This window comes from Hemicordylus capensis, chromosome 2, assembly GCF_027244095.1.
Source record: "Hemicordylus capensis ecotype Gifberg chromosome 2, rHemCap1.1.pri, whole genome shotgun sequence".
Lineage (NCBI taxonomy): Eukaryota > Metazoa > Chordata > Lepidosauria > Squamata > Cordylidae > Hemicordylus > Hemicordylus capensis.
In genome coordinates, this window is record NC_069658.1 from 172282373 (window position 1) to 172303004 (window position 20632).

Genomic DNA, 20632 nt, shown 5'->3' on the forward strand with positions numbered 1-20632 from the left:
CAGATTCCACAGCAGACAAGCTGATCAGGTGACCTTAGACTCACTCATCTTCAGCTTCACCCCTCATCCCATCATTTGGGGATATTAATATTGGTGTATCTTAAAGAGTTGCTATAAAGATTACAAACATAATGAATGTAAACTAACACACCGTACAACAGCTAAGTATTATTTCTACTATCATCCTACGACTACTGCATTAAACTCTTAAAATGTCATTTCATACTCGGGAGAGATGAACTTTGTGGCATGTTACAGTCCTATCTTCTGATATTCCAAACACCCACCTAGTCCCTTTGAAAAACTGTCAGCCCCAAAATAAGCTTCAAGGGTCTTCTCTACAGTTGCCAGCACAACCACTCTTTTAAAATGTGGTATTCTAATTTCACATACTGATTTCGTTTAAAGTCACTACCAGTCTTAGGCAATCTGCCTCAGTCCCACTGACTTTCTTCAGCACCAGAACTGCGGTAAACATTTACATTCAGCTTTCATCATTATGGCCTCTAAACTCATTTTGTAGTCAGTTGTTGGTTTGGTAGCATTGGCGGGGGTGGGGGAAGATTAATTTTGTTTTACTTGGGCTGCCTTCTCACAATTACAGCAGTCCTGGTTTGCTGAGGTGCACAGAGCTGGTTATGAGAATGATCTGATCCAGATTATCTATTGTGGTTAAATGTGGCTTAACCACAACAGTCTGACCAGGATTGCCCCCCAAAAAACTAGATGGTTCGTTCCTTGGGATTTTTCTCCCAGTCTTGTGTAAGATTATGCAAGGTTTGGGGTAACAGAGGACTGGTCATCAGGCACATAAAGAATTCCGAGTAGCCTGGCAGAAAGCATTTTTTCAAGTGGGTACTGCTAGAAAGACAAAAGCAGCTAGACAAGCACTGGATCTACAGGACTTAACTCACACACACCGCCCGCCCTCCGCCCTCCTTAGGATGAGGGCTGACACTGCCTGTCGGGCGGGGCTCTGGCCCACCCGTCACTCCAACAAAGACGGACATCTCTACAAGGCTCCTGAGATGTGAAGTGTCCCCCACCCGCCCCTTAGAAGGCTGACGTCTGCCATGCCTGAAGGCCGCACAATTCCCCCTGACCTGGAAGTCCCTTCCCAGAGTCCAGGCGGGGGCGGAAGGTACACTCTCTACATGCGCAGAGGCACTTTGCCTTAAAACGAAACTAGCCTCCAGCAGGCCTTCCGCACCCACCGGTACTAAGTGGCAGCCCTTTGTGCTGAGGAGAGAAAACCCCCGCGGGGGAGGCGACTCTCATCATTCATTCATTCATTCATTCGGCTCCCACATGCTCTCTCGCCGGCAAGGAAGCAGACAGGCGAGCCAACCGGTCGAGGCTTCTCTACTCACGGCTGTAAAGGGCGAGGCAGGCGGCGTCGGGGCCGGTGCGGGCCTCGAGCCGGAGGGCTTGCTGCTCCTGGTGCCTCTGGATCTCGCCGTTGGCGTCGCCGATAGTTAAGAGCCGCACGCCGGGGAAGACCGACACCGCCGCCGCCATCTTGGCATCCCAAGCCCGCTCCGCGGCGGCGGCTCCTGCAGGCAGAGGCTGCTGAGGACGACAAGGAGGAAGGTGGCTGCGGGCCGGAAGCCACACACCCCCCAGCACTCCACGGCCGGGCAGAGCGCAGGACGGAGCAGCGCCCCCGTGCGGGCGGAGGAGCGAGCGACGCGGGAAGGAGGAAGCTGGCGCGGAACCAAACCGAGAGACCACGGCCGGAGGAGCGAGCGAGCGCCCTCTAGAGCTGGCGCGGCGGAACAAACGCTCCTCTTCCTGGCGTTCCGGCGACGGAAGAGCAAAGGCATCAATCACAGTGCGAATGTTTCTGTTTTTGCTTCCGCTTCTGGGTCGTTCCTTCCTTGGTCCTCCGAAAATCCGACACGTGCGGAGCAAGAGCTCTGGACGTACATGAGACTTAATGTAGAAGAAGTGCAAATGAAGCTGGCAGCCATAGGAGTTTCATTTCGTTGCCGAGCTTTAAAATCATTATGTTCTTATAATTAAGTTTCTTAAGTAAATGTAACAAGGGTCTGCCTCATTGGAGGACTTTAAGAAAGGGCTTAGAGAGTCAAATGCATGGAAGGTAAGACTTTCAGTGACTATTTGCCATTATAGAACCTCACTGTTAAGAGGCAGTAGGCCACTGAATACTAGTGAAGGGATACACTGAACATTGTCATTCGACAGTTTTCCCCAAAAGCCTTTATTTAAGGTTCTACAAGTATTTCTGATGAAAAGTTGGTAAACCAATTTCCCCCTATACTGCTTATGCTGAATTCAAAAATGCTGTTTACCAAACTAGATCTTGTCTTTTTGTACCAAAGGAAAAAAATATGGAGACTAAAGTAGACTCCAAGGAGAGCTGTGTGAGCACCCAACCTAAAGAACAATGTTTTCATGACATTGGACGCCAAAATAGGACACATATCATATGCCCCCATAACCAGGAGACTGCCTTTTGTCAGATGCATTATTCAGCCCAGTGCAGTGTTGTTTTTAAGCAAAATGCATTGATACACCATGTTTCCACAACAATACCCCTAAGAAATTGGGAGTGTTACACCCCCTACATAGGTCTTGGCCTGCCACACCCACCCACAACTAGGAATGTGCACGGAACCGGCAGAGGCCAGTTCAAAGGTAGAGGGGGGGCAACTTTAAGGGCGGTGAAAGGTGCACTTACCCATCCACTCCCCCCCCCCCGCTGGTGCATCGTTGCTAAAGTCCCCATCGGGACGGCAGCGTACCTCCCTGCCACCCTGTACCCTCTTGGCTGGAAGTGGCGGATGCACATGCGTGCGCATGTGAGGTGCATGACATGTGCATGCACCTGGCATGCACACGCACACTCAGCACTTCTTGCAAGGGCATGGGGTGGCAGGGAGGTATGCTGCTGCCCCGACTGGGACTTTACAAACGGAGTGCTGGCGGGGGGGAAGTTGAGGGAGGGGTAAGTGCACCCTCCCCCACCCTTAAAGGTATGCCCCCCCACTTTTGAACCGGCGGAGCTGCCGGCCAATCAAACTGGTTTGGAGGCTCTAAAGTGCCTCCAAACTGGTTCCGTGCACATCCCTACCCACAACCAGAAAACTCTCCTCTACAAGATGTAATAATATAAGCCGTATTCAGACTTTTAAAACCAGGACATGAACTTGCGTATATCCCAAGTGTACCTTGGCACATCTCTTACTCCCTTTCTCCATGCTGCTCACATTTGAGATGTCCTACGCATGAGACAAGGAGAGAGAGTAAGAGACATGCCAGGAGTGGGACTTCTGGGTGTACTTGGAATGACATACACAAGTACACATACCGTTTTTTAAAATGTCTGAATAGGGCTATAGTTTGGCATTAAAAGGGCAGAGGCAGTGAGGAAGACTAGGAGGCCGGGGACTCTTTTCCATCTGAATCTCCCTGGCCTGAGTCGGGAGATTTGCCCAACCTACCTTGCATCCCCCCTTCAGCCTTGACCAGCAGAGAATACCTGCTGTTGGGGATTCCTTCTGCCAGCCTGAGCCGCTGTCCTGATTGCCCTGAGCAGCTGCAGCCTTAGGGGCCAGTTTCATCAAGCCTCAGGGTCCACGTGAAAGGTGGAATGCTGGAGAGTTTGGCATAAAAAGGCAGAGGAAAGCCAGAGGTGTAGCTGCCACTACCGGCAAAGCCGGCCACCAGAGGAGGCTGGCCTTTGGTGTCGGACCTTCGGTATGGGACGGAGGGGAAGTTATGTTCAAGGTCCTTTAGTTTTAGTGTGTGTTTATTTGATTTGTTTTAGTGGTTTGTGCCAGGCTGTTCACAGGGATGTGTCTGGGCTCTCTTATTAAGGATGGAGCAGGGAGCACGTTTGATGAGATTGGTGCTGCTATTTCAGTAGTGATGAGGAATAGAGGATTGGGCATTGGCAGTCCAGCATGCCATTACAGGGGAAGGGAGTTCAGTAATTTAATTACTGTTTTCCCTTCTAGATTCCATGTCAGCTCTCAGGCCTCGGGGAGTAATTGCAACTCCCCACTGAACCTAATCATTCTCCTCTGTAATGCCAGGTAGGTTCAAAATAAGGTCCAAATCATCCATGATTTGATGGTAGATGAAGGAGATGACCTGGCTTGTATAACAGACCTAATTGGGCGAGGTGAGTGGTCCTGTGTAGGCCCAGCTTCTTCTTCCAGGGTACATAGGAAGCTGCCATATACTGAATCAGACCATTGGTTCATCTAGCTCAGTATTGTCTTCACAGACTGGCAGCGGCTTCTCCAAGGTTGCAGGCAGGAATCTCTCTCAGTCCTATTATGGAGGTGCCAGGGAGGGGACTTGGAACCTTCTGCTCTTCCCAGAGTGGCTCCATCCCCTGAGGGGAATATCTTACAGTGCTTACATTTCTAGTCTCCCATTCATATGCAACCAGGGCGGACCTTGCTTAGCTAAGGGGACAAGTCATGCTTGCTACCACAAGACCAGCTCTCTTCTCCTCCTGGGACCTCTGTTGCTGAGCAGGTTAGGGGAAGAGGGTGGAGGGGATGGAGTGGCTGTGGTCAATAAGAATAACATCTCCTCTACCAGAATCCCTGTGAGAGAATTGATTTATATGGAGTGTATGTACCTTAGGTTGAGGGCTCGGGATAGATTGGGGATTCTGTTGGTGTACCATCCATCCCTCTTCCTAACAGCCCCCCACCCCGGATGAGCTGGTCTCTGGTTTGGTGTTGGAGTCACCCAGGCTTTTGGTGCTGGGTGATTTCAACAACCACTTTGGACTGGCTCGTTGGGTTCCGCTCAGGAGTTCATAGTGGCCATGATAACTATGGGCCTATCCCAATTAATCCTAGGGACCTACACATGTTGCTGGTCACATGCTGAATTTGCTCTTTTGCTCGGATCATGAGGGTGTTCCATGGGTGGAGTCTCCTGTAGTTTCTCCATTGTAATAGATGGACCAATGTCATGCCTCCGTCCTCAGATAGCGAAGAGGAAGGGGAAGCTGGCAGTCTGCCAGCAGCTGCAGAGGAACATGAAGGGCAGAGCCCAGCTGTCAGCCCACAGCAGATACCTGAGGCAGGTCGAGTCGAAGCTTCAGGACAACCAGGACCATCGGAGGTAGCAGAGACAAGGAATGGAGAGCAGACCACAGAGGCCCCTTTGCATCTTCACGAGGGACGACTGATTAGACACAGACAACAGGTGGAAGAACCTGACAGCTGCCCTAGCTGAGACGCCTCCCCTGGGAATGCCTCACACTCCTTTTGCTCTGGAACCGTGCTCTCTGGTGAGCAAACTGCTCATTAGGCAAAGTGAGGCACCTTTTTAATGTGGTGTTTCTCTTTATTGAGCAGGGGGAGAGCAACTGGCCATGTCCACTCCCAGCACAGCATTCCTCCAGTGGATGTTGCTGGTGTCGATCTTGTGTTTCTTTTTAGATTGTGAGCCCTTTGCAGGGGACAGGGATCCATCTTATATATCTAATTATTTCTCTATGTAAACCGCTTTGGAATTTTTGTTTTAAAGCGGTATATAAATATTTGTTGTTGTTGTTAACAAACTGGGTTTGCCGGGGAGCCTGTCTGAACTCGATATGGCAGTAAAGTATTCGTTTGTGTTTTTCTTGCAGATTGAAGAGGCTTCCGAGGACCTTCCAGTGACCTTGACGGAGACTGCGCCTTCGACACCGAACAGACAGGCTCCTGACAATGGCTGCGCAGGAACTCCCCCAGGAGTGACTCCATGAAGGGCAAGCCCAGCCTCCCTGGAGGTTCTGGGGTGGAAACCATCACATCCAACCAGCTCCAGCTCCACCTCCAGCAGGGGGCTCCCAGGCTTCGCCAGGAGTCACAGTCGGTGAGGAGGTGCCTCAGGGTCCTGGGAATGGTTGGGACTTGGGGTAAATATTTTGGGAGAGTGGGGACCTGGCAGGCTTGTGGGGCTGAATGAAAAGGCCTTTAGTGAGAAGAATTATTTATTTATTTATTTATTTATTAAATTTATATACCGCCCTTCCAAAATGGCTCAGGGCGGTTCACAACATGATAAAAACAATTAAAACAAATTAACAATTTAAAACTATTAAAACACAATAAAACCAATAAAACAGCTAAAAGCCCTGAAAATCAGAGCAACAATTTAAAACAATTTAAAACAGTTAATCATTTAAAACCCTGGAAGGCCAGGCCAAATAGGTAGGTTTTAAGGGCTCTCTTGATGAAGGACAGCAATGATCTCAAATTACGAATTTCTGCCGGGAGTGCATTCCACAGCCCAGGGGCAGCTACAGAGAAGGCCCGCCTCTGCGTCACCACCAGATGAACCCGTGGCAACTGGAGACGGACCTCCTCAGATGACCTTAATGTGCGGTGGGGATCATGTAGAAGAAGCCACTCTCTAAGATAACTCAGACCTAAGCCGTTCAGGACTTTAAAGGTCCAGCACTTTGTATTTTGCCCGGAAACATATCGGCAGCCAGTGTAGCTGTTTCAAAACAGGCATCATATGGTCTCTCCGGGTTACCCCAGAGACCAATCTGGCTGCCGCATTCTGAACTAACTGAAGTTTCCGGACTACGTACAAAGGCAGCCCCACGTAGAGCGCATTGCAATAGTCAAGCCGGGAGGTTACCAGCTGATGCACCACTGTTTTGAGGTCATTCTCTCCGAGGAATGGATACAGCTGTCGAATCAGCCGAAGCTGATAGAAAGCATTCCTGGTCATGGCCTCCACCTGAGATACCAGGGTGAGGCCTGAGTCCAGGAGTATTCTCAGCACAGGGAGATCTAACTCATCCCTCAGATTCTGAGCCCCCACAATGCGCACCTCCGTCTTGCTTGGATTCAGCTTCAATTTGTTCTGCCTCATCCAGCCCATTACTGCCTGTAGGCAGGCATTTAGAGAATGAGTCCCATTTCCTGAAGATGAAAAGGAGAAGTAGATTTGGGTGTCATCAGCATACTGATAACACCCAGCACCAAATCTCCTGATGACCTCACCCAGCTGTTTCATGTAGATATTAAAAAGCATTGGTAACAGAATGGAGCCCTGGGGGACTCCATATAACAGCTCCCGTTTTGAGGAGCAACTGTCACCAAGCTCCACCATCTGGATTCTACCTGAGAGATAGGAGCGGAACCACTGCAAAGCAGTGCCCCCTATCCCCAACTCCCCCAGGCGATCCAGAAGGATACCATGGTTGATGGTATCGAACGCCGCCGAGAGATCCAGAAGAACCAGCAGAGTCACACTCCCTCTGTCGAGTCCCCGGTAAAGGTCATCATCCATCAGGCCGACCAAGGCTGTCTCAACCCCATAGCCAGCCCTAAAGCCAGTTTGAAATGGATCTAGATAATCAGTTTCCTCCAAGACTGCCTGGAGCTGGTTGGCCACCACCCTCTCAATCACTTTGCCCAACCAAGGGAGATTGGAGATTGGCCTGTAAATGTCCATCACTAAGGGATCCAGAGAAGGCTTCTTTAGGAGTGGTCTAATCAATCCCTCCTTCAAACAAGGGGGCACCCTACCCTCCCTCAGTGATGCCTTTATGATATTAACTAGGCCATCTCCAACAATCTCCCTGCTAGATAGAAGCAGCCAAGTTGGGCAAGGGTCCACAGAACAGGTGGTAGGCCTCACCGCCCCAAGCAGCTTGTCCACATCCTCAGGAGTCACAGATTGAAATTGATCCAATCTAATACTGCAAGAGGGGTTGCTGGACACCTCCTCCATAGACCCTGCAAAAACAGTGGAGTCCAAGTCAGCCCGAATACAGGAGATCTTGTTTGCAAAAAACTCATTAAAGGCATCACAGCAGAACGACCCCAGGGACTGATTTGAAGTAGAAAGAGCAGAAATCAAACTCCTCGCAACCCGGGATAGCTCCACTGAGCGTGAACCTGCAGCCACAATGCGCGCAGACCAAAAGCTCTTTTTTGCCGCACGCACCGCGACCGCATAACTCTTCAAATGGGTGACATGCTGTATCCTGTCAGATTCGAACCGAGTTCTCCTCCACTTGCGCTCTAGTTGCCTACCCAACTGCTGCAGCCCCCGCAACTCCTCAGTATACCAAGGGGCCATTTTTGCAGCAGGTTGGAAGGGACGCTTAGGAGCAATCATGTCTACTGCCCTGATGAGTTCTCTGTTCCAGGTTCCCAACAAAGAATAGACAGTATCACCGGCTGCACCAACATCAAAATCCTCCAAGGCCTTTTGAAATCCCACTGGGTCCAGCAGCCTTTTCGGATGGACCATCCTAACAGGTCCACCACCCCTTCAGGGGTGGATTGTGGCTGTGAGACCAACCTTAACCAGGTAGTGGTCCATCCATGACAATGGGGAAACCACTGGATATCTCCGTATCCGCGGTATGAGGATGACTGGAAACTTGAGGCAAGATCATGTTGTCCAACCTTGCCCAGCCACGATGAGCTTAAGAGCTATTTAAGAACATAAATGTATGGTTAAAACTCCTGAAAGGTTCAAAGGTCTCTAATGCATTTCCCAGGAACCCTTCAGACGAGATCTGACCACACGGCAATGCAAATAAAGAGTGCAACAGTTACCTGAGCCACGGATACGCAAAATGGTGGATATTAGATCTATAGATAACAGGCTTTGCCTGTAAAGCAGATCCCTTTCTAGCCCATCCAGAGATGCTGATGTGAAAGGAAACCCCTTCATCCTCTGGGCCTACTTTGCTTCTTCTTTACAGATCTTATTGGGGCATTGTGGAATTCAACCTCAGGAAAACATCAGCCGTGTCCTTTGAATACTGTATGAATTGGCTGTCACTAGCATTTATTGCAAGATTTTCCTGTCCCATTTCCTAACTAGGGACTAAAATATTCTGCTTTCAGCCATTAAGATCCATTGGAAATGTGGATTTGTCACATCCCTTATTATGGGCAGCTGGGCAAGAAGCTGTAGCCACTATCGAAAAATGATCCCTCTCTGGCTGGAAGGAAATTAATTAAAGGTGGCTGGAAGGAATTAATTTAATTTAATTTAATTATTTCCCTTTTTAGCCTACTTTCTAGTAGGCTTATGAGATCACCCGGCATTTTGTGTGTGAGTCTGTGTGTCCCCGCTATCAACTTCGCAATGCCTGGACCAATATGAACCAAATCGGCTACAGTTGTAGAGACACATAGGGGCACCTCAGCAACATAGTTTGTGATGATGGATGATGTCATCCATCCTAATCCAAGATGGCGGACATGTAAACCTTCGAGGCACAAGTGGGCTAACTTGTGAACCACTTAACCGATTTGAACCAAATTTCCTACAGCTGTAGGGACACATGGGGTGCCCAAATGGCATGGTGTGTGATGATGTCATCCACTCCAATTCAAGATGGTGGCCACGTGAACATCTGAGGCTCAAGTGGGCTAACTTGTGAAACTCTTAACCCATTTGAACCAAATTTGCTACAGCTGTTGGGACACGTAGGGACACCACAACAGCATAGTTTGTGGTGATATCATCTACCCCAATCCAAGATGGCAGACACATAACCTTTTGGGGTGCAAGTGGGCTAACTTGTGAACCGCTTAACCAATTTGAACCAAATTTGCTACAGCTGTAGGGACACATAGGTATGCCCAAATGACATGGTGTGTGATGATGTCATCCATTCCAATTCAAGATGGTGGCCGTGTGAATATCCAAGGCACAAGTGGGCTAATTTGTGGACTGTCTAACCGATTTAAACCAAATTGCATATAGTTGCAGTGAGTGACACACAAGGACACCTCAGCGGCATTAATTAATAAATTAAATTACTTAATTTAAAACACAAGCATAAAAACAGTACAAAACACAAGAAGCAGCAGTGGAGACAATCATATAAAAGCCTGGGTAAAAAGCCATGATTTGATATGCTTTCTAAAAACTGTGATGGAGATTGAGGAGTGAATAGCCACCGGGAGAACATTCCAGAGTCTGGGGGCAGCAACAGAGAAGGCCCTGTCCCGAGTACATGACAACCTAGCCTCCCTCATTGTCGGCACCCGGAGCAGAGCCCCCTCAGATGACCTTGTCAAGCAGGCAGCAACCCTTGGGAGCAAGTGGTCCCTCACGTATCCCAGGCCCAAACCATTAAGGGCTTTAAAGGTCAAAAATAGTACCTTGAATTCGACCCAGAAACAAACTGGCAGCCAATGCAACTCTTTCAGAATGGGTGTGATGTGCTCCCACCAGGCAGCTCCAGATAACATCCTAATTGCTGTGTTTTGCACTAGCTGTAGTTTCTGGATATTCTTCAAGGGCAGCCCCAAGTAGAACGCGTTACAGTAATCCAGCCGTGACATGACTAAGGCATGGGTAACTGTGGCCAGATCTGCCTTCTCAAGAAAGGGGCGCACTAGCCAAAGCCGTGCAAAGGCACCCCTGGCCACCGCCTCCACCTGAGCTTCCAAAAGCAGAGCTGGGTCCAGTAGTACCCCCAAGCTGCATAATGGATGTTAATGCATAATGGAGTTAATGGATGCCAAGAAATGCAAAGGATGGTAGTGGGTCTGCTGAGCTAAATATATATAAGATATGAATGACCCACTCATAATTACAATCACTTGGTGGTAATGCTGTCTTTCTACCTATACTGTACTAATTTAACTTCCCAGTTATTATCTGTATTTAATATAATTTCTAGTCCAGTAACATCATGCCTTTTATTGCAGTATGGCATGGCTTTTGGCTCCAACATTTACACACTTCCCCCACTCTGTATACCTGCTCAAGAATACCACATCATGCAACTAATTAAGTGGGCTTAAATTTATGCCATAACAAACACATTTGTTAGTCTTTAAAATGCCACAGGACTTTTTGCTGTTTTGATCAAGAAAAGGATTCTGATCATACTACTTGATAAGAAGAACAAAATACTTGGTTGGAAGCACTCAAAGAAAGTGTAAAAGGATATGTGATGCAAATTTTGCTTTGTTTTCAGAAAACAAAATACAAAATCATTTCTTTGTGCGCATATGTTTGCTCCAACACACACGTGTAGACAATGAAGGTCGTTATTGATGAAGAGTCAGCCATCCATTTTGTATTCAGCTCCTCCTTCCAGTTTTGCCATAGTTTCAGAGCTGAAGAACTCTGAGTGATATTCATCTTCATCTCTCTTACAGCTCCCCAGCTGGGACTGAGGAAAACACTCTAGAAGTGGATTGAATGAGCAGCATCTCTTTCCCTCAGGTTAGCGAAGTTCATGATGTGTGTGACTGGAGGGAGGAGGAGATAGGCAGCTGAAGACGCTACCTAGTGATGCCATGAGCACCAAGATGAACTTGGTTTCTGTCAATTCTATGGTAGGAATAACATGATGGGCATCTGTGTAAGAGAAGAAGGTTGACCGACAAGCCTCCTAGGCTCACTGGTCGAGTGGGAGGTCATTCCAAAGCTCTGAAAGTGCAGAAGTCTGGCTTTCCCAGCGAGCTATTGGAGGTCAGTCTTCTGCTCCTGGTGGAGGAGGTCCAGTCATCAGCTTCCTGCTCTGTTTTCTTGTGGGATAAAAATTCAAGGCAGAGATAAATGGAAGAGATAGAAAAGGGGAGGGGGTTTAAGGCACAAGCAGGAGTGGTCCTTTCATGAGGCAAGGTGAGACAGTTGCCACAGGTGGTGGATTATTGGGGTGCCAGCAGGGTGGCAAGATGCCCTCCACCATCAGACAACTCTTTGGAGGTTATCTGACCCTTGCAAGCTTTGCAAGGACCATGGGGAGAAGACCAAAGGCTGCCCTCTGCTCATACTCCTTTCAAAGCTTGCAAAAAGCTTGAAGATAGATGAGGAAGCTGCTGGGCAAACTTCCCTCCTCTCTGGCCCTCTTTTCTTCTTTCTTTTCTGGGATGTGAATAATCCCAAAAAAGAAAATGAAGGTAGTTATGAGCCTTGCAAGCTTTGAAACTGACACAGGGATGCCTGGCCCTACCACAGCAAGAAAGCATTTGGCACCTTGCCTCAGGTACCACAATACCTTGGGCCACCCTTGAGTATGAGGATGAACTCCAGATAAAGCCAAACCACAATAAAACCGTTTTTGACCTGCACTGGGCCTCGTGCTATAACATAACTATGCTGCACAGATATTTGGTGAGTACCTTGGAAGATTTTCAGAATTCCAGAAGATTTGTTTTAGAGAGCACATGAACCCTTCACTATCACTGCTTAAAGGAACAAGATTCCTAAGCATGACATATCAACAATCTGAAAAGTAAAATAAGCTGCATTTTTGAGTTTACTGCTTTGGCAGCCTCAGCAGCATGATATGTCAACAATTTGAAAAGCAAGATAAAGCTGCATCCTTAATGAATGTGGTGATACTGTACAGCTGGTGCCTAAATGTTCACATTATTTCTCTTGGAGACCCAATTGTAGGTGGCTTCACCTGATTAGAAGCACCTTAATTGATGCCGGGCTATATATTTTCAAGCCCTGGGGCTTGGCAGTTAGTAAGCTTTTCCCCCCCTCAACAAGGTGTAGGAGGAAAGGTTGCCTCCATAAAGATCTTGTTGATTGAGCCATTATTGTTGTTCAAGCTCAGAAAGGAGGAAAAGTGGTATGTATTGGTTTGTGCATAAGGGGGAGGATGTTATTCACATCATTACGGTTATCTATGTAAGTTGTTGGTCAGGAGATTTGTTAGTGCTTGTTTTATTGTTACAGAATGTCTCGGTTCTCTGATGAAGGATTATCCGAAATGGGCTTAAGAATCCCGGGCTAGCCTATAGGACTTTTTTCATCCTGGCAAGACTTCACTCCTATAATTAGAAGTAGTTTTTGTCCTATCTATTGAGATGCTATATTTTTATACATGTATGTGCAGACACCACCTGCAAGATCAGTGTCATTGCTACTCATTTGAGGATTTTTCACTACTGCAAGATTTTCATTCATTTATTTTTTATACAGATTTATTCTCTATACGGACTAGAACAATATTTTTCACATATTTATGTTGGTTTTTGCAATATCTATATGTTTGGGTTTGAATGTGCATTTACTTTTTATTATGACTTTTGCCTTATTCATTGAGAAGCAATATTTTGGTCATATGCATGTGCAGATACTATCTGCAAGATAATTGCTTTTGTTATCTAGCTATTCTAGACTACTAATTGTTGTTGTTATCTATTTACTCTAGACTATTAACATAGCATCTTTAGGTATTGATAAATGGATATATGTGTCTTGTTCATTTCCTCCATATAGATTTCTGGATCTTTAAATGCAGCACAATTTGTGTTTTTGCAATTATTGGCATCTTTTTCATGGCCCCTTTGTCTCCACACTTTGCACGGTTTCTTTTTCGTTTTTCCTCCTGCAGGTAAATCACACAGCTTGTGGGAGGGGCCACATTCCTGAGGAGGCTTAGTTTGGAAGCAGCTTTTGAAAAAGACAAAGCTCAGCCAGGGCAGCTTTCCTCTACGGAGCTTTGTGAACAGGCATTTGCTAACAGATATCAAATGAGTTTTGCTTGGAGTTTAACAAAGAAGTGTGTGGGGAAGTGCTCACGTTGTCCCCCTTTATTACAAAGGAGAAACCCAGCATGAGAAGAATGTCCGTACTATCCCACTTTTGTAATTTTCTTGGAAGGCAGAGCTTAAAACCTTTAATTAGTCGACAACTGCATCTAAGATCAAGCTTTTAAGTAAACAAGCTCTATATATTCTAAATAGCTAATAAAACTAGTTATGAAGGTGGAAAGCCAGCAGGGGAAGGGGTGTTTACCAGTTTATTGCACTGAGTGTTGAATATATGAATATATATCAGCTTGAGGGGCAGAAGTCATGAGTGTGCACTTGGTGCAAAGAGCTCTTGGCTCTCACCTTCCTTGGGTGATGCACCCATATCCTCTAACACAGAGGTTACTCCTCTAGGGGTTGTGGGCCTCCTAGTTGTAGGTGATTTGATTGTTAGGGGCATAGAGAGATGGATTTGTGACTCTGCATGTAGACCACACTGTGACTTGCCAGTCTGGTACAAAGGTTGCAGATGTCACACAGCGTTTAGATAGGCAGTGCTCGAGAGGAGTTGTCTGTTGTGGTGCACATCAGCATCAACAATGTTGGGAAATGTAGTTGGGAGGCCCTGGAAGCTAAATTTAGGCTGTTTGGTAGCATACAGGTCCAGGACCCCCCAGGGTAGTGTTCTCTGAAGTGCTACCTGTTCCATGTGCAAGGCCAGTGAGACAGGCAGAGCTGAGGGATCACAATGTGGGGATGAGACGGTGGTGCTGGGAGGAGGGGTTTAGATTCATTAGGCACTGGGATACATTTTGGGGCAAGCAAAGCCTGTACAAAAGGGACAGTCTGCTCTTGAACCAAGATGGAACCAGGCTGCTGGTGCTTAAAATCAAAAAGGTTGCACAACAGCTTTTAAAATGATACCTGGGAGATTGCCGACAGGAACTGGGTTGTATCTTGTTCAGCAAGCTAAATCCCTAAGGTGTGAGATTACAAACATTTCAGATAAACCCCTGCTAACCTGGCAAAGAGGCACCTTTTAACGTGGAGATTCTCTTTATTTAGCAGGGGGAGATTAACTGGCCCTATCCACCCCCAGCACAGTACCTCCAGTGACTATTGCTGGTGTCTGTCTTATGTTTCTTTTGAGATTGTGAGCCCTTTGGGGACAGGGATCCATCTTAATTATTTATTTATTATTTCTCTGTGTAAATCGCCCTGAGCCATTTTTGGAAGGGTGGTGTAGAATAATAATAATAATAGGAATGCTGCAAGTCCATCAAACAGTAGAGGAGGAGAAAAGAGGCCTTGAAGAATATATAAAGGACAGTGAAGAAGATGCACTTAAAATGGCCAATAACGCAAAACTATTCAACACCAATGAAACAAAGCAGGCCTACAAGAAAGAACAAGTCAAGAACCGAGCAGAAAAATGGAAAAAGAAGCCACTGCATGGTCAATATTGGCACAATATAAGTGGAAAATCAGACATCACCAAGACCTGGCAATGGCTTAAGAATGGCAACTTGAAGAAAGAAACAGAGGGTTTAATACTGGCTGCACAAGAACAGGCACTAAGAGCAAATGCAATAAGAGCAAAAGTCGAAAAATCAACAACAGCAAGTGCCGCCTTTGTAAAGAAGCAGATGAAACAGTGGACCACCTAATCAGCTGTTGTAAAAAGATCGCACAGACTGACTACAAAGGTAGGCATGACAAGGTAGCAGGGATGATCACTGGGGCATCTGGGACATCTGCAAAAAATACAAGCTACCGGTAGCCAAAAATTGGTGGGACCATAAAACTGAAAAAGTGGTAGAAAATGAAGATGCAAAAATATTATGGGACTTCCGAATACAAACAGACAAACATCTGCCCACACAATACACCAGATATGACTGTAGACAAGAAGAAAGAAAAACAAGTTAAAATAATCGACATAGCAATACCAGGGGATCGCAGAATAGAAGAAAAAGAAATAGAAAAAATCACAAAATGCAAAGATCTACAAACTGAAACTGAAAGGCTGTGGCAGAAGAAGACCAAAATAATTCCAGTAGTAATTGGTGCCCTAGGTGCAATTCCATTGGTGCCCTAGGTGCAATTCCAAAACAACTTGAAGAGCACCTCAACACCATAGGGGCCACAGAAATCACCATCAGCCAATTACAAAAAGCAACTTTACTGGGAACAGCCTATATTCTGCAACAATATCTATAATAACAGCAACAATACTGATAATAAAATTCAGCCATCCTGGATCCTTGAGAAGGACTCGATGTCTGGATAAAACAAACCAGTCAGTAACACCTGTCTGTGTAAATAAATAAATAAATAATAATAAATTAATAATACACCAGAAGGGGACAGAGTAGAACCAGGAGTAGAGCAGATGGAAGCACATGACAGCTGGCCAAAAACATCAAATAATGGTAAGAGAAATAGCACATGCCATTGCCAGGCAAGAGACTTGGTGTATTGCCGGAAGCCTCCGAGCCAAGATGGGCAAACTGGAGTGCTTGGTTGCTCACAGAGATAGTGGGCATAACAGAAACCTGGTGGAATGGTAAGAACCAGTGGGACCCTGTTATTTCTGGATACAAATTCTACAGAAAGGACAAAGAGGGGAGGATTGGGGTGGAGTAGCACTGTATGTTAAAAGTAGGATAGAATCCAACAAGCTAGAAAACCAAAGAGGACCAGAGTCCTTCACAGAAACATAATGGGTGACAACATAAGGTCTGAAAGGAAATGTGTTGCTAGTAACATATTATCACCCTCCAGATCAAAATCTAAGAGTGACCTGGAATTGGAGAAGCAAATCAGAGAGGCATCAAAGAGAGAAGAACCGTAATAATAATTGACTTCAATTACCCTCACATAGACTGGGCAAATTCAAATGTGGGTATTGATAGGCCAAATTTCTAGACACATGAAATGACTGTGCCTTAGAATAGATGGTCATGGAACCAACCAGAGAGAAGGTGACCTTGGACCTAATCCTGAGTGGTGCCCATGACCTGGTGCAAGATGTCAGAGTTGTAGAACCACTGGGGAACAGTGACCATAGTGTGATCCTTGTAGTGTGTGATTAGAACATTGCCTAGGAAATCCAACACAGATGTGTTGGACTTCAGAAGAGGAAACTTCTCAAAAATGAGGGAACTGGTAAAAAGGAAGCTGAAAGGGAAAGTCAGGAGAGACAAATAACTCCAGAAAGCATGGAACTTATTTAAAACCACAATAATAGAAACTCAGTTGGAATGTATACCAAAAAAGAGGAAAGGTACCACCAAGTTCAGGAGGACACCAGCGTGGCTAACAAAGAGAGTCAGGGAAGCTATAAAAGGGAAGAAATCTTCCTTCAGAAAATGCCCAAATGAAAATAAAAAGGAACATAGAATCTGGCAAAAAAATAATGCAAGGAGACAATAAGGGATGCAAAAAGAGTTTGAGCAGCATATAGCTAGAAGTGTCAAGGGGAGTAACAAAAACTGGTTTAAATATATCAGAAAACCTGCCAGGGAGGTGGTTGGACCCTTAGATGATTAGGGCATAAAAGGGATTATTAAGGACAAAAAGGAGATTGCAGAGAAGCTGAATGATTTACATGCATCTGTCTTCAAGGCAGAGGATACTGAACATACTGTATACCCACTCTGGAACAGAGTTTCTCAGGCTTGGAGGTTGAAAAACTGGGCCAATCTGAGGTGACGAGAGAGGATTTTCTAAACTGTCTTGAAAAACTAAAAATTAACAAGCCACCAGGCCCAGAAGACATGCATCCAAGAGTTCTGAAGGGACTTAAATGTGAGATTGCTGATCTCCTAGCAAAAATATGTAACTTGTCCCTACAATCAGGCTCTGTACCAGAGGACTGGAAAGCAGCTAATGTAACTCTGATTTTCCAAAAGAGATCCAGGGTGGGATCCAGGAAATTACAGGCCGGTCAGCTTAACTTCTGTGCTGGGTAAAGTGATAGAAAGCATACTTAAGGACAAAATTGTTAAACCCATAGATGGACAGGCCTTGCTGAAGGAAGATCAGCACAGTTTCTTCAATGGCAAGTCTTGCCTCACTAAACTTTTGGAGTTCTGAGTGTGTCAACAGGCATGTAGATAAACATGATCCAGCTTGACATAGTATGCTTGGATTCAGAGGTGTTCTTTGGACCAGACATCTGGGTGGATGTGCGGTCCTCCACATTCCCTGGGCACCCCAAAATTTTCTCAAAAGGCTGCGCTGCAGCAATCCTGCCACAAGCACCACAGGGCCAGCCTGGCTTACAGTGCGGCAGCTGCTGTTGTATGCACTGCCACTTAAGGCTCCCTACCAACCAATTAGAGGCTCTCCCAGACACAGGGAGCCCTGCGCCTCATTCCACACTCAACCCAACCACCAGCTGCTTTGCTCGGAGTGCTTGCACAGAGCTGAGAGCAGCCAGCAGCCAGAAGCATTGCCTTGTTCCTGCTATGCAGTGTCTGCCATGCCAATTAGAAATGCTCCCACACAGCCTGTTGAGATAAGGGAGAAAAGGTAAGACAGAGTGCGAGGTGGGTGGGCAGCAAGAAAGACTACGTGGCACTGGCACAGAGAGCGGGCAGTAGTGGCGGGAGGAGCTCATTTGTATGCTTCTGCTGTGCTGGCAATTCCCATCCCATTCCCCAGCCAAATGTTTTTTTGCAGCAGCCTGCCTCAATTTATCAGTGACTCACTGTGACTGGCCCAGTGGCCCCAAGGAGGGACTACTTCTTCTGACTGTGTTGTGTGTCTCTGCGCAGCCAGCAAGCTAACCCTAACCGTCCTGGAACACCTTCCTTATGAGGAAAGGCTACAGCATCTGGGGATTTTTTGGTTTGGAAAAGAGCTGAGGCAACTTTAGGGAGTCATGGTATTATTATTATTTTATTATTATTATTACATTTATATCCTGCTCTTCCTCCAAGGAGCCCAGAGTACTACATACTTAAGTACTACATACTTAAGTTTCTCTTTCACAACAACCCTGTGAAGTAGGTTAGGCTGAGAGAAAAGTGACTGGCCCAGAGTCACCCAGCTAGTTTCATGGCTGAATGGGGATTTGAACTCGGGTCTCCCAGGTCCTAGTCCAGCACTCTAACCACTATACCACGCTGGCTCTCCAGTGATAGAGGTGTATAAAATTATACATGGAGAGAGTGGGCAGAGAGAAATTTTTTCCCTCTCTCACAACTCTAGAACCAGCCAAGTTTCATGGTCATCCCATGAAACTGGTGGCCAGGAAATTTAGGACTGACAAAAGGAAGTACTTCTTCACACAGCACATAAGTAATCTATGGAATTTTCTACCATGGGATGTGGTGATAGCCACTAGCTTGGATGACTTTAAAAGGGGCTTGGACAAATTCATGGAGGACAGGTCTATCACTGGCTACTACTGTGGTGGTTATAGGCCACTTCCAGCTTCAGAGGAAAGATGCTCCTGAATACCATTTGCAGGGGAGCAACAGCAGGAGAGAGCGCATGCCCTCACCTCTTGTCTGAGGGCTTCTCAGAGGCATTGTAGCCTTGCCTCGTAAGGAAGGTGCTCTAGGTTCCTAATAATCTTGGTGGCCCTCTTCTGTATCTTATCCAGTTCTATAATGTCCTTTTTGAGGTATGATGACCAGAACTGTATACTCCAAATGTGGCTGCACCATAGATTTGTATATTATGCTATTAGCAGTTTTGTTCTCATTCACCTTCCCAATGATCTCTAATTTGCCTTTTTTCACAGCTTCCACACACTGAGTCGAAACTTTCAATGAGCTGTCCACCACATCCCCAAGATCCCTCTCCTGGTCAGTCATCAACAGCTCAGACCCCATCAGTGTATATGTGAAGTTGGTGTTATTTGCCCCAATATGCATCAATTTACACTTGCTAACATTCAATCACATTTGCCATTTTGTTTCCCACTTCCTCAGTTTGGAGAGATCCTTTTGGAGCTCCTCACAATCGGTTTCAGATTTCACTACCATTAGCGGAGGGAGGCCAGTGGCAGCTGGCCCGTGTCTAGTCGCTGCAGCAGCCCCCTCACCTCACCCCGTATGTCTGGCATCAGACGTGAGCAGTTAGCCACGCCCCCATGTCTGACATCAGACGCCGGGGCGTGGTCTAGCTCTTGGATGGGGCTGCACAGCCCCGTTCAGGAATTAGATTGAGGCCAGCACTGCATACACAGCGCAGCCAGGAGCGGCTCTCCCTGTCTTAAAGACAGCTCCCGACAGCTAGCACTGCCTGTCTTAAAGGCAGGGAGAGCCGCTCATGGCCATGCTGCAAACATTCAGGAGCTAGATCAGGGCCAGTGCTGCCTTTGCAGCTCAGCCAGAAGTGGCCTTTAAGACAGGGAGAGCTGCTCCTGCGAATGCAGTGCTGGCCATCTAACTCCCGAACAGGGCCATGCGGTCCCATTCTGGAGCTAAACCACACACTCCGCATGTGATATCAGATTCGGGGGCATGTCAGGGCCATGAGGCACGGCCCCTGAAGGGTGGCTTTCCGGGTTCTTTGAACCCGGTCGCCTATGCCCCAGTTCACTACCCTAAATAGTTTAGTGTCATCTGCAAATTTGGCCACTTTGCTGCTTACCCCAACTTCTAGATCATTTATGAATAAATTAAAAAGCACTGGTCCCAGTACAGATCCCTGGGGGACCCAACTTCTTACTCCCCTCCGTTTAGAGAACTGTCCATTTATTCCTAACCTCTGTTTCCTGTCCTTCAACTAGTTACCAATCCATACACAAACCTGTCCCCTTATCCCAGGACTACCAGTATTCCTGTTTAATAACTTACCACTGAGACAGTATATACGCAGATATCAAAGGATGTTTCTGTGGAAGAAGCAGTGTGAATAAAGAAGTTAAACAAATATTACATCTAAACAGATGCTCCCTCTATAAACAATCAAACAGCATTGGTGATATATTCTTTTAACTGATCATGTGTGCTATCCCAGAAAAGAACAAGTTCTAGTAAGAATTAGTCTGCCTAGTTTCCTTTCACTATAATCTTAACTGATAATTACCATCTTCACAAGTTAGCCCACTTCTGCCTCAAACATTCACATGTGCACCATCCTGAATTGGGGTGGATGAAATCATCACAAACTATGCTGTTGAGGTGTCCCTATGTGTGACTCACTACTAC

At 46.5% G+C, this 20632-nt stretch overlaps 2 protein-coding genes and 1 long non-coding RNA gene across 8 annotated transcripts in view; 1 reads left to right on the forward strand and 2 right to left on the reverse strand.

Moving 5' to 3' along the window:
- Positions 1-1871, reverse strand: part of CARM1 (coactivator associated arginine methyltransferase 1) — a 62156-nt gene extending 60285 nt beyond the window's left edge. The window contains exon 1 of one of the 3 annotated variants that reach the window (XM_053291803.1): positions 1371-1871. In XM_053291803.1, the coding sequence (XP_053147778.1) occupies positions 1371-1518 (148 nt within the window). In that variant the 5' untranslated portion in view covers positions 1519-1871. The remainder of the gene's footprint in view (positions 1-1370) is intronic. The other 2 variants (XM_053291802.1, XM_053291804.1) reach the window with 2 other exon arrangements.
- LOC128343200 (uncharacterized) lies at positions 1764-13254 on the forward strand. Its single transcript, XR_008315381.1, has 5 exons — positions 1764-2101; positions 4973-5278; positions 5621-5847; positions 11130-11196; positions 12664-13254. It is a non-coding gene; the product is annotated as an uncharacterized LOC128343200 (long non-coding RNA).
- LOC128343197 (protein HIDE1-like) overlaps positions 9753-20632 on the reverse strand; it is a 34774-nt gene continuing 23894 nt past the window's right edge. For all 4 annotated transcript variants that reach the window (XM_053291814.1, XM_053291813.1, XM_053291812.1 and 1 more), the window contains exons 7-8: positions 20279-20316; positions 9753-11501 (exon numbers count right to left, since the gene is read on the reverse strand). In XM_053291814.1, coding sequence (XP_053147789.1) covers positions 11391-11501; positions 20279-20316 — 149 coding nt within the window. In that variant the 3' untranslated portion in view covers positions 9753-11390. The remainder of the gene's footprint in view (positions 11502-20278; positions 20317-20632) is intronic.